The sequence below is a fragment of the Crinia signifera genome, chromosome 6 (genome assembly GCF_055691185.1).
Source record: "Crinia signifera chromosome 6, ASM5569118v1, whole genome shotgun sequence".
Classification (NCBI taxonomy): domain Eukaryota; kingdom Metazoa; phylum Chordata; class Amphibia; order Anura; family Myobatrachidae; genus Crinia; species Crinia signifera.
The window spans coordinates 18,179,041-18,194,300 of NC_139222.1; the positions used below are offsets into that span (position 1 = coordinate 18,179,041).

At 45.8% G+C, this 15,260-nt stretch overlaps 2 protein-coding genes across 3 annotated transcripts in view; one reads left to right on the plus strand and one right to left on the minus strand.

Moving 5' to 3' along the window:
* LOC146010045 (uncharacterized) overlaps positions 1–11,733 on the plus strand; it is a 17,128-nt gene extending 5,395 nt beyond the window's left edge. The window contains exons 2-3 of the mRNA XM_083150884.1: positions 4,479–5,055; positions 8,933–11,733. Coding sequence (XP_083007010.1) covers positions 4,500–5,055; positions 8,933–10,554 — 2,178 coding nt within the window. The 5' untranslated portion in view covers positions 4,479–4,499 and the 3' untranslated portion in view covers positions 10,555–11,733. The remainder of the gene's footprint in view (positions 1–4,478; positions 5,056–8,932) is intronic.
* The window catches only part of LOC146010058 (uncharacterized), a 341,065-nt gene that overhangs the window by 105,153 nt on the left and 220,652 nt on the right, over positions 1–15,260 (minus strand). The gene's annotated exons all lie outside the window — the stretch shown is intronic.

Below are 15,260 nucleotides of genomic sequence, written 5' to 3' on the forward strand. Positions count from 1 at the left end.
ATTCCTTAGTCTGTACCCCATGCCAGAGTCTCATGCGGAGCTCTGGGAAAAGGTCCCAGTTGTGGACGCTTCAGTGGCACGTTTGTCCAAGGCTACTGTATTACCAGTACAGGGCGGTGCAGCTTTCAAAGATTCTGTGGATAAAAAGCTGGAGGGTAACCTCAAGGCTATCTTTGAAGGGGTGGGGTTTACCTTACGGCCCCTTATTGCTTCAGCCTGGGTCTCTAAGGCCATGATAGAGTGGGCTGGTGAATTATGCACCATGCTGCAGGCTGACCCTGGTGCGTTACTGCTTGCAGTAAAGATTAAGGCAGCTGCAGAATATGCAGTGGAAGCAGAGGAGGAAGCTATTAAAATGGCAACCAGAGTGTCCACAGTCTCCATTAATGCCAGGAGAGTGCTTTGGCTTAAAGCCTGGGAAGCAGACAATGAGTCCAAGAAGGCTCTGGAAACATTAGCCTTCAAAGGAAAGGTACTTTTTGGTACCGAATTAGAGGAGATTATAAAGCAGGCCACGGGCGGCAAAAGTACATTCCTGCCGGCCTCCTCAGCAAAGCAGACGTCCAGGTTTTCTGCTTTTAAGCCGTCCTTTCGGCCCTCCCCTAGAGGTGGTGCGTCCTTTCGAGGACAGTCTTTCAGGGGAAGGTTTCAGTCCTCTAGAGGCAAGACACAAAAGTCAAAATTTGGCTCTTTTCACAAGAAGCCTGCCACAAAAGGAGAGGATAAACCCTCTGCATGACTGTCAGGGGCTTCGCCCGACAGTGACAAAAGTGGGGGGGCGTCTCACACTCTTCAGGAACGCTTGGGCTTCTCTAGGCCAGGATGCCTGGGTGTTAGATATTATAACACAGGGTTACAAAATCCCTTGCAGAGGGCCGCCTCCGAAGAGGTTCATCCCCACATCCTTACCAAAGGAGGCACGGCTTCGTACAGCTCTTGTGAGAGCAGCTCACTCCCTTTTGGAAAAAGGGGTGGTTACACCAGTCCCCAGGGCAGAGTGGAAGAAAGGCTTTTACTCCACGCTGTTCCTGGTGCCCAAACCAGACGGGTCTTTCAGACCAATACTAAATTTGAAGTCCCTAAATGTTCATTTATGGGTAGACCATTTCAAAATGGAGTCCCTACGGTCAGTACTCCTGAGTCTGGACCAGGGAGAATTTTTGGCGTCCATGGATGTCCAGGACGCATATTTGCACGTCCCTATACACCCGGAGCATCAGACCTTGTTGAGGTTTGCCATAGGAGACCTGCATTTACAATTCCGGGCGTTACCCTTTGGGCTAGCAACCGCGCCAAGGGTATTCACAAAGATAATGTCAGTGATGGCGGCGGTGCTGAGGCTCAGGGGAATCACAGTAATACCCTATTTGGACGATCTCCTGTTCAAAGCAGAGTCAGCAGCCATGCTGCAGAGTCACTTGGCAGAGGCCATCAGTTTTTTGCAGGCTCACGGCTGGATTTTAAATTTGCAAAAATCTCAGTTGGTACCGTCACAAAGGCTCCAATTCTTGGGAGTCATACTGGACACCCATCTTCATCGGGTATTCCTCCCGGAGGTAAAGGCCAGGGATCTGGTCACCCTAGTCCAGGAGATTCTCAGGGCTCAGAGCATTTCAGTATGGAGGTGCCTCAAGCTCCTGGGGAAGATGGTGGCGTCATTCGAGACGCTTCAATTTGCCAGGTTCCACTCTCGGAGGTTCCAATGGAACATTTTGTCAGCCTGGTCAGGAAACACTTTGACCATGAAATCCGAGATGATAGTGCTGTCTTCGGACACTCGAGAATCCCTAAAATGGTGGACAGAAGTAGATTCCCTTCAGTGGGGTCGGTCATTACAGACCTGGGACTGGGTGATGGTAACTACCGACGCCAGTCTCAGGGGCTGGGGGGCAATAGTCCTGGATCTCAGGCTTCAGGGCCTGTGGACGGCAGAGGAATCAGCGTTACCAATCAACATCTTGGAGCTGAGAGCTGTCTGGAAAGTGATTTCCTTGGCGGGAGACAGGTTACAGAACCTCCCTTTGAGGATTCAGACCGACAATGCCACAGCTGTGGCGTATCTGAATCACCAGGGAGGTACACGCAGCAAATTGGCCATGTGGGAGGTGTCCAGAATCTTCCTATGGGCGGAACAGAATGTTCCAGCTGTATCGGCTATATTCATTCCAGGAATAGAGAATATAGAAGCCGACTTCCTGAGCAGGGAGGAGCTCAAGGAAGGGGAATGGAGCTTACACCCTCAGGTGTTTCACCAAATCACTTCGATGTGGGGAACTCCGGATGTGGACCTGATGGCATCCAGGGTCAACCGTCAAGTGCCCAGGTTCTATGCCAGAACAAGGGATCCACTAGCGGAGGCAGTGGATGCCATGACTATTCACTGGCAGGGAGATCTCCTTTATGCATTCCCACCAGTACCAATGTTACCGAGACTTCTGAAGAAAATACAGGGGCAGAAGGTTCCAGTGATCTTAGTGGCCCCAGATTGGCCAAGGAGGTCCTGGTACTCGAGGCTTCAGAGGTTGTCTGTGGACTCATGGCGTCTACCTCTGAGACCAGACCTTCTAAGACAAGGCCCATTCAATCACCTGGATTCAGATCGATTGATTTTGACGGCCTGGCTATTGAAACCACCATTTTGAAAAGAAAAGGGTTTTCTGAGGCAGTAGTACAGACGATGATAAAAGCCAGGAAAGCTGTATCTTCGGCAAATTATTATAGAGTCTGGAAGACTTACATTCGATGGTGTGAGAGAAGAAAGGCTCATACATTTCATTTTAAGCTATCAAGAATGATGGAATTTTTACAAGATGGTTTTTCATCGGGTCTAAGCCTTCAGTCGCTGAAGGTGCAGATTTCGGCCTTGTCCATCTATTTCCAGAAAAAGATAGCCATTTTGCCGGAAATTCAAACCTTTTTACAAGGAGTATCCAGGTTGAAACCTCCATACAAGCAACCAGTAGCACCTTGGGATCTATCACTGGTTTTGGAATGCCTTCAAAAGGCACCATTTGAACCTTTAAGGTCGGCTGACTTTAAGTTTCTCACGTGGAAGCTAGTGTTTTTGTTAGCAGTAGCATCTGCTAAAAGAGTTTCAGAATTGGGAGCTTTGTCATGTAAATCTCCCTTCTTAATTTTTCATGATGACAGGGCTGTTTTAAGAACAGTGCCTCAGTTTTTACCGAAGGTGGTATCTACCTTCCATTTAAATCAGGAGATAGTTCTACCTGTGTTTCAACCCCCAGAGGGTTCTAAGAAAAGGGACAAGTTGAGAACTTTGGATGTTGTGCGTGCCTTACGCATATATGTGGACAGAGTGAAGAGTGTCAGGAAGACTGACACATTGTTGGTATTGTATGACGTACACAAAATTGGTTGGCCTGCATCTAAGCAGACTATTGCTAGGTGGTTGCGGTCTGTGATAGCCTTTGCATACACCAAAGTGGGTAGACCAGTACCGGCCAAAATAAATGCGCATACCACCAGGTCAGTTGCCACCTCTTGGGCGGTTCGACATGGGGCCACAGCTGAGCAGGTTTGCAGAGCTGCTACTTGGTCATCTGTTCACACATTTGCCAAATTCTATAGATTCCATGAGTTCGCGTCGGAGGACGCATCATTCGGGCGAGCAGTGCTGAGAGCTGCAGACCTGAGCGTACCCTCCCAAAGGACCGGCTCTGGAACGTCCCAGTGTTGAGCTGTGTCACCAGGACCATTGAAAGAGAAAAAGGGATTTTTGTAAGAACTTACCGTTCGAATCCCTTTCTCTGATATGGTCCTGGTGACACAGCGATCCCTCCCTTACGCTCAGTAAGTATGCCAGAAGTTTCATGATGTTCATGTTAAAATGGTTAAAAGTTAACAGTTTCTGTTATAAAATGTGCATATAATATGTGCAGGCGTTTGTACTGAGTTAATGTATTCCAGTGGCTTTGAAAGATTGAACTGAAGAGTCCAGGGATGCAGTAGGGGAGGAGCCTACCCTCTAAAACTTTAGGATAGGTGCCTGGCTCCTTCGGACCCTCCTACATCCCAGTGTTGAGCTGTGTCACCAGGACCATATCAGAGAAAGGGATTCGAACGGTAAGTTCTTACAAAAATCCCTTTTTTTTTACACAAAAATGCAGATCTGGCTCAAAATTTCAGGCACTGGGAGGCTACTGCACAGCTTCTGCTGAAGCAGGGTCTGCATGTCCCAAATGTTGACATAGTTGCCATGGACACCATATCGGTGCACCGCGTCCCCTCGCACTGCTCAGTGCACTCTGCACACTATCATATTCTCCCTCCACACCCTAGTGGATGGTATTGGAATGACATTACCGTATGTCAGCACATGTCATCTATAAAAAAAAGTGAAAACAAATGTCGACCTTTCCAGTGTCAACCTAATGCTTGTTTGCCAACTAATAGAAGCCGATGGTGAGAGAGATTACATTTAATAAAAAAGATATGTGTGGTTTTATTTTCTTAATCAGGGAAAAGGTCTGTCTGATATTATGTGGGAAGATACAGAGGGAGAAGAAGACACTGATGTGACTGATATTAAGGTAGAAGATACAGAGGGAGAAGAAGAGACGGATGTGGCTGATATTAAGGCAGAAGATACAGAAGGAGAAGAAGAGACGGATGTGACTGATATTAAGGTAGAAGATACAGAGGGAGAAGAGACAGATGTGACTGATATTAAGGCAGAAGATACAGAAGGAGAAGAGACGGTTGTGACTGATATTAAGGTAGAAGATACAGAAGGAGAAGAGATGGTTGTGACTGATATTAAGGCAGAAGATACAGAAGGAGAAGAGACGGATGTGACTGATATTAAGGTAGAAGATACAGAAGGAGAAGAGATGGTTGTGACTGATATTAAGGCAGAAGATACAGAAGGAGAAGAAGAGACGGATGTGACTGATATTAAGGTAGAAGATACGGAAGGAGAAGAAGAGACGGATGTGACTGATATTAAGGTAGAAGATACAGAAGGAGAAGAAGAGACGGATGTGACTGGATATCAGCACTGTAAGGAGGAGGAAATTCCTACAGATATCAGCACAGGTGAGTAATAATAACTTATTACAGAGAGTCACATATTCTCCTTGTTCTGTCACTAAAGCAGCCTCTTATCCTGCACCCTCCTCTGTCAGTACAGCAGCCTCTTATCGTACACTGTCCTCTGTCACTACATCAGCCTCTTATCCTACACCCTCCTCTGTCAGTACAGAATAATGAGGGTAGTGTGTCTGCCCAGTGAGGGAGTTGGGAGCCATCAGCCCCTATTATACTCCTGCTCTCCTCTCACATCATGTCACTGTGTGTTACCAGCCCAGGGATCTGACCAGTCTTCTCCCCACACTCTCTAGTGTATCTCATACATCAGGAGCCATTAGTCCCTATTATACTCCTGCTCTCCCCTCACATCATGTCACTGTGTGTTACCAGCCCAGAGATCTGACCAGTCTCCTCCCCACACTCTCTGGTATATCTCCTACATCAGGAGCCATCAGCCCCATTATAATCCTGCTCACCCCTCCCATCATGTCACTGTGTGTTACCAGCCCAGAGATCTGATCAGTCTCCTCCCCGCACTCTCTGGTGTATCTCATATATCAGGAGCCATCAGCCCCTATTATACTCCTGCTCTCCCCGTCACATCATGTCACTGTGTGTTACCAGCCCAGAGATCTGACCAGTCTCCTCCCCGCACTCTCTGGTGTATCTCATACATCAGGAGCCATCAGCCCCTATTATACTCCTGCTCTCCCCCTCACATCATGTCACTGTGTGTTACCAGCCCAGAGATCTGACCAGTCTCCTCCCCACACTCTCTGGTGTATCTCATACATAAGGAGCCATCAGCTCCTATTATACTCCTGCTCTCCCCGTCACATCATGTCACTGTGTGTTACCAGCCCAGAGATCTGACCAGTCTCCTCCCCGCACTCTCCGGTGTATCTCATACATCAGGAGCCATCAGCCCCTATTATACTCCTGCTCTCCCCCTCACATCATGTCACTGTGTGTTACCAGCCCAGAGATCTGACCAGTCTCCACCCCACACTCTCTGGTGTATCTCATACATCAGGAGCCATCAGCCCCTATTATACTCCTGCTCTCCCCCTCACATCATGTCACTGTGTGTTACCAGCCCAGAGATCTGACCAGTCTCCACCCCACACTCTCTGGTGTATCTCATACATCAGGAGCCATCAGCCCCTATTATACTCCTGCTCTCCCCCTCACATCATGTCACTGTGTGTTACCAGCCCAGAGAACTGACCGTCTCCTCCCCACACTCTCTGGTGTATCTCCTACATCAGGAGCCATCAGCCCCTATTATACTCCTGCTCTCCCCTCCCATCATGTCACTGTGTGTAACCAGCCCAGAGATCTGACCAGTCTCCTCCCCACACTCTCTGGTGTATCTCATACATTAGGAGCCATCAGCCCCTATTGTACTCCTGCTCCCCCCCTCACATCATGTCACTGTGTGTTACCAGCCCAGAGATCTGACCAGTCTCCACCCCACACTCTCTGGTGTATCTCATACATCAGGAGCCATCAGCCCCTATTATACTCCTGCTCTCCCCCTCACATCATGTCACTGTGTGTTACCAGCCCAGAGATCTGACCAGTCTCCTCCCCACACTCTCTGGTGTATCTCATACATCAGGAGCCATCAGCCCCTATTATACTCCTGCTCTCCCCCTCACATCATGTCACTGTGTGTTACCAGCCCAGAGATCTGACCAGTCTCCTCCCCACACTCTCTGGTGTATCTCCTACATCAGGAGCCATCAGTCCCTATTATACTCCTGCTCTCCCCTCACATCATGTCACTGTGTGTTACCAGCCCAGAGATCTGACCAGTCTCCTCCCCACACTCTCTGGTGTATCTCATACATCAGGAGCCATCAGCCCCTATTATACTCCTGCTGTCCCCCTTACATCAGGTCTGTCAGAATCTGCAGGTTTCCTGGACTCGGAGCATAACTAGATATGTGATGGAGGCTGGAATTAGTAAACTTGGAGGTTTAATTTTGTTTCTCCTCATAGGTGAAGCATAATCTATATCAGCTTAGTGAGCATCACGTGCATTTGGGGTGAGCAAGGGATAGATGAGACACCCTCCTATATGATCCCCAGTAATTCCCTATAAATCTATATATAAACTTCAGTTTCTTCCATATATCTCTCCATCCTCACTAATAAAACCTTATCTGGAGGATTGTCCGCTCCTTAGTGGTGGCGATAACTGAGGCCTTGTACGGAAGGCTTCTAGAACATCTTAATTCTGGCTTTTTCTTTGTATTTTATACTATATGTTGGTGTAAGTGGTAGCCTCCCCCCCCCAGATACCTAATTACTAAACATATAACATATGTCCTACTATATTTTGTAAAGCAACATACACTATATGGACGAAAGTATCCGGACGCTTGACCATTACACCAACATGGACTGTAATGACCATGGAGTTGGTCTCCCTTCTGCAGCCGTAATAGCTTCCAGTCTTCTCAGAAGGCTTTTGGCGATGTTCCTGTGCGAATTGGTGCCCATTCATTCTGTAGAGCATTTATGATGTCAGGCATTGATGTTGGACGAGAAGGCCTGGCTCACAATCTCCGTTCCAGTTTATCTCAAAAGTTCTGATGGGGTTGTGGTCAGGGACCTGTGTGGGCCAGTCAAGTTCTTCCACACCAGACTCGTCAAACCATCTTGAGGGAGTGGCGACAGTGGGGAAGGTTGAATAGATCAATATACACATAAAACTAGACACATATACAATATTTACATCACATGAAACAGACACATACAAACTTACATACTATTAATCAATAGTCAAAGTGTCATAAATCATGTGACAACCATAAATATTAGGGTAACTCTGCGTCAATCGATTACTACTGCCCACAGCCAACAATATACCATTGTTCAAGATGACAGAAAACAGTTGAGTGGGTTATGCTCATTGAGTCCCCGAGGGGCGACTGTATTCAGTTGGTGGATCCACCGTGCCTGGAGTTGGCATAGACGAAGATGTCGGCCACCACCTCTTGTGGGTTTAGGTACATGATCCACAAGCATGCATCTCAATGTGGCAATCTGATGTCCAGCCGCCACATAATGTTTGGCTACTGGTTTGTCCAACATACCAGATGAAATAGCCGTCCTGATAGAATAGCGGTGATTCACCATACGCTCACGGAAGGTTCGAGTTGTCATGCCGACATAGTACAATGTGCATGGACAGATCAGCACATAGATGACGAAAGTGCTTGTGCAAATCAATCCTATGTTGGATTTTTATCCTATTGCCATTATGGGGATGTTCAATGGTTGATATGCTGATCATAGCATGGCACGTCGTGCAACCGGTACAACGAAAGCAGCCTCCCCTTAGTGTCCTTGCGGACTGGCTATTATCCAACGGCGGATATAACGTGGGTCGCATCAGCATTTGTTGTAAGTTATCTTTTATTTTAGGTTAACTTGACTACTGCACACATTACTATATGTGAGTCCTACTGAATTGTGTATTTTAATATATATATCTTTTATACAATATACATTATTTTTGTATGGCCATGCCCGAATGGCGCCTTCGGGGGATAAAATACTAAAACACCATAATTGCCTTTAGAAGACACACCGCTTGCATGCTGCACACAATGATGTTTTTTCCAGATCCAATATCCACAAGCAGCATGAGTAGGAGAGGAACATCTTCATTTATCGGGATACCCCGGCAATCTTACATCCAGAGTGTCAAAAAACTCCCCTTAATTCCTTTCTAGTGTTATGTTGATGAAAGTGCAAGGTAGAACACCTACAATATTCTATATGATGAACTCACCTTTGTGAGTAAGGGGGGGTTGTCAAAAATTGATGCCTTTCCTGTGGGATACTTTGCTGACTATTTTATTTCTACTAGATAATACAAGGAATACTTCAGGGGGACATCTCGCTTGGACTCCAGATTTGAAATCAGAAGATAAGAACATCGCACAAGTCTCTGCAGAACACTGCATTACCCTTACTATACATCCAGAACTTCAAAGTGCAGATCTATCCTCCGATCCCTCTGTTCTTGAGGAATGTTCTCCTGGTAGCTCAAAAAAGTCTACACATAGTATAGATCATAGCGGTGGTACAGCAATTTCCTATTCTGAGTATGGGAAATGTTTTACACATCAACTAGCTCCTGTTAGACATAAGAGAAGTCACGCAGGACAGAAGCCATTTATTTGCTCTGAGTGTGGGAAATGTTTTACACAGAAATCATATCTTGTTACACATGAGAAACGTCACGCAAGGGACAAACCATTTCCATGTTCTGAGTGTAAGAAAAGTTATACATGTAAATCTGATCTGGTTGTACATAATAGAAGTCACACAGGTGAGAAACCATTAGCATGCTATGAGTGTGGGAAATGTTTCATACAAAAATCAGATCTGTATTTACATGAAAGGCTTCACAAGGGTCAGAAACCGTTTCCATGCTCTGAATGTGGGAAATGTTTTAGACACAAATCAGCTCTTATTACACATGAGAGAATTCACACAGGTGAGGAACCATTTGCATGTTCTGAGTGCGAGTTGCGTTTTAAACGAAAATCAGATCTGGTTATACATTATAGTCTTCACACAGGTGAGAAACCATTTCCATGTTCTGAGTGTGGGAAATGTTTTGCTCAGAAATCAGTTCTCGTTAGACATGAGAAAATTCACACAGGTGAGAAACCATTTACATGTTGTGAGTGTGGGAAGAGTTTTACTCGCATATCAGCTCTTGTATTACACAAGAGAACTCACACAGGTGAGGAACCATTTGCATGTGCTGAGTGCGAGTTGCGTTTTAAACGAAAATCAGAACTGGTTATACATTATAGACTTCACACAGGTGAAAAACCATTTCCATGTTCTGAGTGTGGGAAATGTTTTGCTCAGAAATCAGTTCTCGTTAGACATGAGAAAATTCACACAGGTGAGAAACCATTTCCATGTTGTGAGTGTGGGAAGAGTTTTACTCTCAAATCAGCTCTTGATATACACAAGAGAAGTCACACATGTGAGAAACTATTTGCATGTTCTGAGTGCGAGTTGCGTTTTAACCGAAAATCAGAACTGGTTATACATTATAGACTTCACACAGGTGAAAAACCATTTCCATGTTCTGAGTGTGGGAAATGTTTTGCTCAGAAATCAGTTCTCGTTAGACATGAGAAAATTCACACAGGTGAGAAACCATTTCCATGTTGTGAGTGTGGGAAGAGTTTTACTCTCAAATCAGCTCTTGATATACACAAGAGAAGTCACACAGGTGAGAAACCATTTGCATGTGCTGAGTGCGAGTTGCGTTTTAAACGAAAATCAGATCTGGTTATACATTATAGTCTTCACACAGGTGAGAAACCATTTCCATGTTCTGAGTGTGGGAAATGTTTTTCACAGAAATTATATCTTGGTAGACATCAAAGAAGACACAGAAGTGGTAGTCACTTCAATGTTTTTGAGTGTGGGGGATTGTTAAAACAGAAATCAATGCATCTATAATTCTATGCTTTTATTACACTCTGTTTTCTTAACTGCTGCTGCTATTGCTGCAGATGGCATTAGCTTGTTGCACAAGGTACTATCCATGGCGTATGGTGCCCACCCTTTGCGCTAAGCAGTGATAATATGTCAGAAGCAGCAACCATTTTGTCAGCTATGACTTGCATAAAACATTACAAAATGGCATAGGGAGTCAGAATACTGCTGAAAGAAGTGATTTCTCTAGCTGTGTACACACGGGGGTGATAGGGGCTGAAATCATTGGAAATATGGTCACTGGCGACCATATCCGCGCGATGGGAGCGTATATATGAGCGTATATATGAGTGTATAGATGGGGGTATATTGCCGGGTGCGCGCTCCCGTTTTCTGCCCCTTAGTGAACGCTGGTCGCAGGAACATGCTCCTGCGACGAGCTGATTTCCACTGCCGAGCTCCCCCGGCAGTTTCTTTTTCATCAGCGACCATCTCTGGTCGCTGATGCAAACGGGACACTGAGCGATATATCGCTCAGCGATATATCCCCCCGTGTGTACGGGGCTAAAGAGAAACTGAGCAATATATCTCCCCCGTGTGTACGGGGCTCTATGGAGAATTGTTTTGGTTTTCTGGGTTTAAGAATGCAGTATTGATAGAACAGAAGACGAGGGCAGACAGTCAGTCTGCACAGTTTTGTCTACAGTAATGGGAACTAACCAGATAACTGGGGTACGCATGTGTAGACCCCAAGGCCTCCAGGTCTAGGAGACCTCAACATTTCTCTGCCTAGTTACCAGTCCTAGATGACGTGAATTATTATAATATCATTAAGTCAATACTGACTGGTCCAATCACATTTTAGCCCATATGAATAATGAAGTAACTGAGCTGAATATAGTATAAATATTGAGCATAAAGAGGGGGTGGTTAAGCGATTGAGGAAGCAGTTCAGAGGGCACGTGATTGGAGCTGGGGGTGCAGGTAATTATCCCTGAGGTACTGGCTGATTCTGTCTTCTGTTATTGGGTTAAGGTTTTTTTGGTACTTGTGTAATAACTGGGCGCCCGATTTTAAGATCGGGTCGGAAAATCGCTTCGAAATCGCATGCGATGCGATTTTCCATAGGATTCAATGTTAACATGGTCCTGTTCATTTCCCCGCTATCCAAGTGGGCATAGAGTTGATTTTATATAGCGTGGCGAGGGGCCGCAGATTACTTACAATGTATTCCGCGTCCCCTCGCTGCGCTCGCCACGCTTTATAAAATCAACTCTATGCCCACTTGGATAGTGGGGAAATAAACAGGACCATGTTAGCATTGAATTCTATGGAAAATCGCGTTGAATCCCATCTGATTGTATGGATTAAGGTAAGGCATACAATCACAAAATCGGGCGCCCAGATATTACACAAGTACCGTTTTTTTATTAAGGAATTAGGGCCTTATTCTAGTTCACTTGTACTGCAGGTGGGGCAGATGTAACTTGTGCATTTAGAATTGGGTGGGTTTTTTCTCCAAAGTGAGATCTATAGTGCAGTGTAGAAATAAAGCAGCCAGTATTTACCCTGCACAGAAACAAAATAACTCACCCAAATCTAATTCTATCTGCACCTGTTACATCTGCCCCCCTGCAGTGCACATGATTTTGCCCATCTGAGAAGGAATTTGCCAGAAGGAGTGAACTAGAATAAGGAACTTAGTCCAATAATATTATATCTTTTAGTGCGTTACGTTTGCTTTGGCCTTTGCAATACATGTAATCAAGTTTTCTTTTAATATTTTTCATTATTCTTCAAGTAAAGCATTTTTTCTATATTTTACAAGTTGGTGTTGGAGTGAAATTATTTCAGCGTTTGCCATTATATTTAAGTCTTATAAAGTATACATGTTAGGCGCCGCCATGTGTCCGCAGATTCTGGGAGCACCGCTGTCACAGGACAGCGCCAGAGCCACTGGACACAGCGGGCAGCGCCATGTTTCCTGGCTTCTGCCGGACGTCGGGGCGGAAGTGTCGGGCGTTGCAAAGCAACGACCCGAACTTCCGCCCTTCGCACAGCGGCTGACGTCACAGCCGGCGGGGCGCGAGATATGAATAAATAGCCGGCGTCTTCTGGGAACAGACACCGGTTATAGCTCCTTGTCCTGCTTGTCAATTCTTGGTTGTGTTCCTGGTTCCCAGAGCGTCCTGCCTATTGGTCCTGCCGGTTCCTGCTGTTTCTTAGTCATACCAGCTTGCTCCAGCATCACTGCAGATAAGTCTCTGGGGGGTTCCCCATCCCGCGTTTGGGCTTTAGTTAGCTTTCCCCTTGCCGTCCCTCTGCCTTCGCAGACGCATTGTCTCCCATAAGACCTGGTGGCATCCGGGTTGGAGCCGGCGTAACCAGCTCCTTCGAACGCGGCTATTATAGGTGAAGCCTAGCACCGCACGTGTCCGTCAGCCACAGCTCGAGGCAACGGAGTCAGGGTGTTGATTCGAGGATATCCACAGAGTCTGAACAATACATAAATAAGTCTGCGTTCTCAAGATGTTTTACACACACAGCAGGTCTTGTGACACATGAAGGAAGTCACACAGATGAGAAGCAATTTCCATTTTCTGAGTAAGGATGGACTTTTGAAGGCAGCATCAAATGGTTGCTGGATTTCCACCATCCGATTGTGAGATGTGATGGCTACTGATCGCATTATACACATCCAATGGTATAACCATCGATGGTTATACTGTGCCCATATATACATCAGCTGAGCTTCTTGGTGTCCTCATTGGATAGGCTTTGCAGTAGCATCCGATGGTTGACATCCATCGCAAACCCGCGTTTCGAACAGCCTACACCAGTGATGGCTGTTAAAGTTGAATTGTATACACGCCATTTTAGAATGGTATGGCCGCCATTTTGGCTCGCAGAGTTACGCAAATAAAGTATTATTCCCAAGTTCTGTAACAAAGCGAACCTTGAGCGCTGCCATACTAATACACATAAATTCATATCCCACACTTACACAAAATAAAATATAGTTAAATGAAGGATTAGTTCACAGCACATAGTTTAACCAATAATACACGACTGTTTCTATACATATTTAGTATCTTTATGTTCCGTGTCCTATGCGCAGCACTCCGGTCATAGCGAAAAGTTCGCAAGTCCTAATGTCTAATAATTACGGACAAAATACATATTCTATGTACTTTTGCCACATGAACCGAGGAAGACAAAGGATCAAGTTGTAACTGGTTCTTGTGGTTGATTTACGACCCCCTATGACGATGCCAACAGACAAAGGACACCGAAATACATTCCCTCTGCACCAATCCACTCTAAGTGCATTCCTTTGCTCCAATCCACGAGGACCTGACTTTTGAACACCTGACCAATGGAAACTACCTTTGACCCCTCTTTGTGTGGACACTATAAAAGTAGTGATCCCTGGGCTGGATCGGTCACATCTTCACTGCTTTTCCCCACTTCATCCTGACCGGGCTAAGTTCTATTAGAACCTAGCAAGCTCGACCGGACTGCGCTGCGCATTAGATGAGACGGTAAACGGTTGCATTCCTGTATGTATATTTCTATAGTTATGGCTGATTGTATTTTGTATCTGTTTCTTTTTCCCCTAGTAGTGTAAAGCATATTTAGTATTGTTAAACCAACTGTATCTTGTGTTACACTGTGCTCATCTTTCTGTAACCCCCTGCTGTCCGCTAGGGACTAAATACATTATTTGGAGACTCTATCTCCTTACTTTTGAGTTAAATCCTTGCCTTGACTTTTATTCGCATTTAGCGACAAAGGTGTTTTACGGACATTGTCCTTTACGGTGTACACAGTTTGGGTACTAAGTACTGCGAAAGGATACTGATTTATAAGTATCGGTCTAGCGTGTATAATACACGAGAAAGGTTCACTATGCTGCGCTATGCTTTGTTCGCACGTAGCTAGGAGTAAAGGGTCAGCAGGTTACGGACAGAGTATGTAAGCTGTGCACTTCACTTGTTATCTGTCTGGTTATTTTATATCGGTATTGATATGGCTAACCTTGACACTCCAGATGTTGTTGAACTACACATTCCAGCATGCCTTGCTACAGTTTTGCTATTTCGCCATGCTAAAACTGATGCAGGGCATACTGGTATGTGTAGTTCAACAACAGCTGGAGTGTCAAGGTTAGCCATCAAGGACCGCAGAAGACTCGTGTTGTATTTCGGCATATAAGTGCAGACATTGCCTAACCCAGAAAGCCAGCGAAAGATACGCTGCATCAGGAACCATTCGTGGCTGTGCTCCTGGGTGGCCTGCTAGAGCAGGGAGACGTCAGGGGCACCGAGCATGCTGGTAGAGGACACATTCGGCTAGGATCGGCACGTTTCCGGTCTCTGTGCCAAGGAGTCGGTGACGGCACTTCTCAGAAGCTCGAAGACAGATTACTCACCTGAGTCTCATTGCCCTGCAGTGATCTGTGCTCACATCTTTCTGAGCTGCACATTTGGTTTGGCTAGTACAATAGTCTAAAGCTGGGTACAATGGTACAATTTTACTATTGCCCTTGAGCCCAGAACAAGCGATATTGAGCGTACACACACCGCAATCTTCCTAAAAACCGCTAGGTGTGCCGGTAAAAATGCTGGGAGGGTCCATCCGATCCAGGCCGGATATGCTTTTATTGAGCCCGCCGCCAAATAAGTCCAGAATTACATGGCGCCTGCGATGAGTTGTGGCCTGTTCTAGGA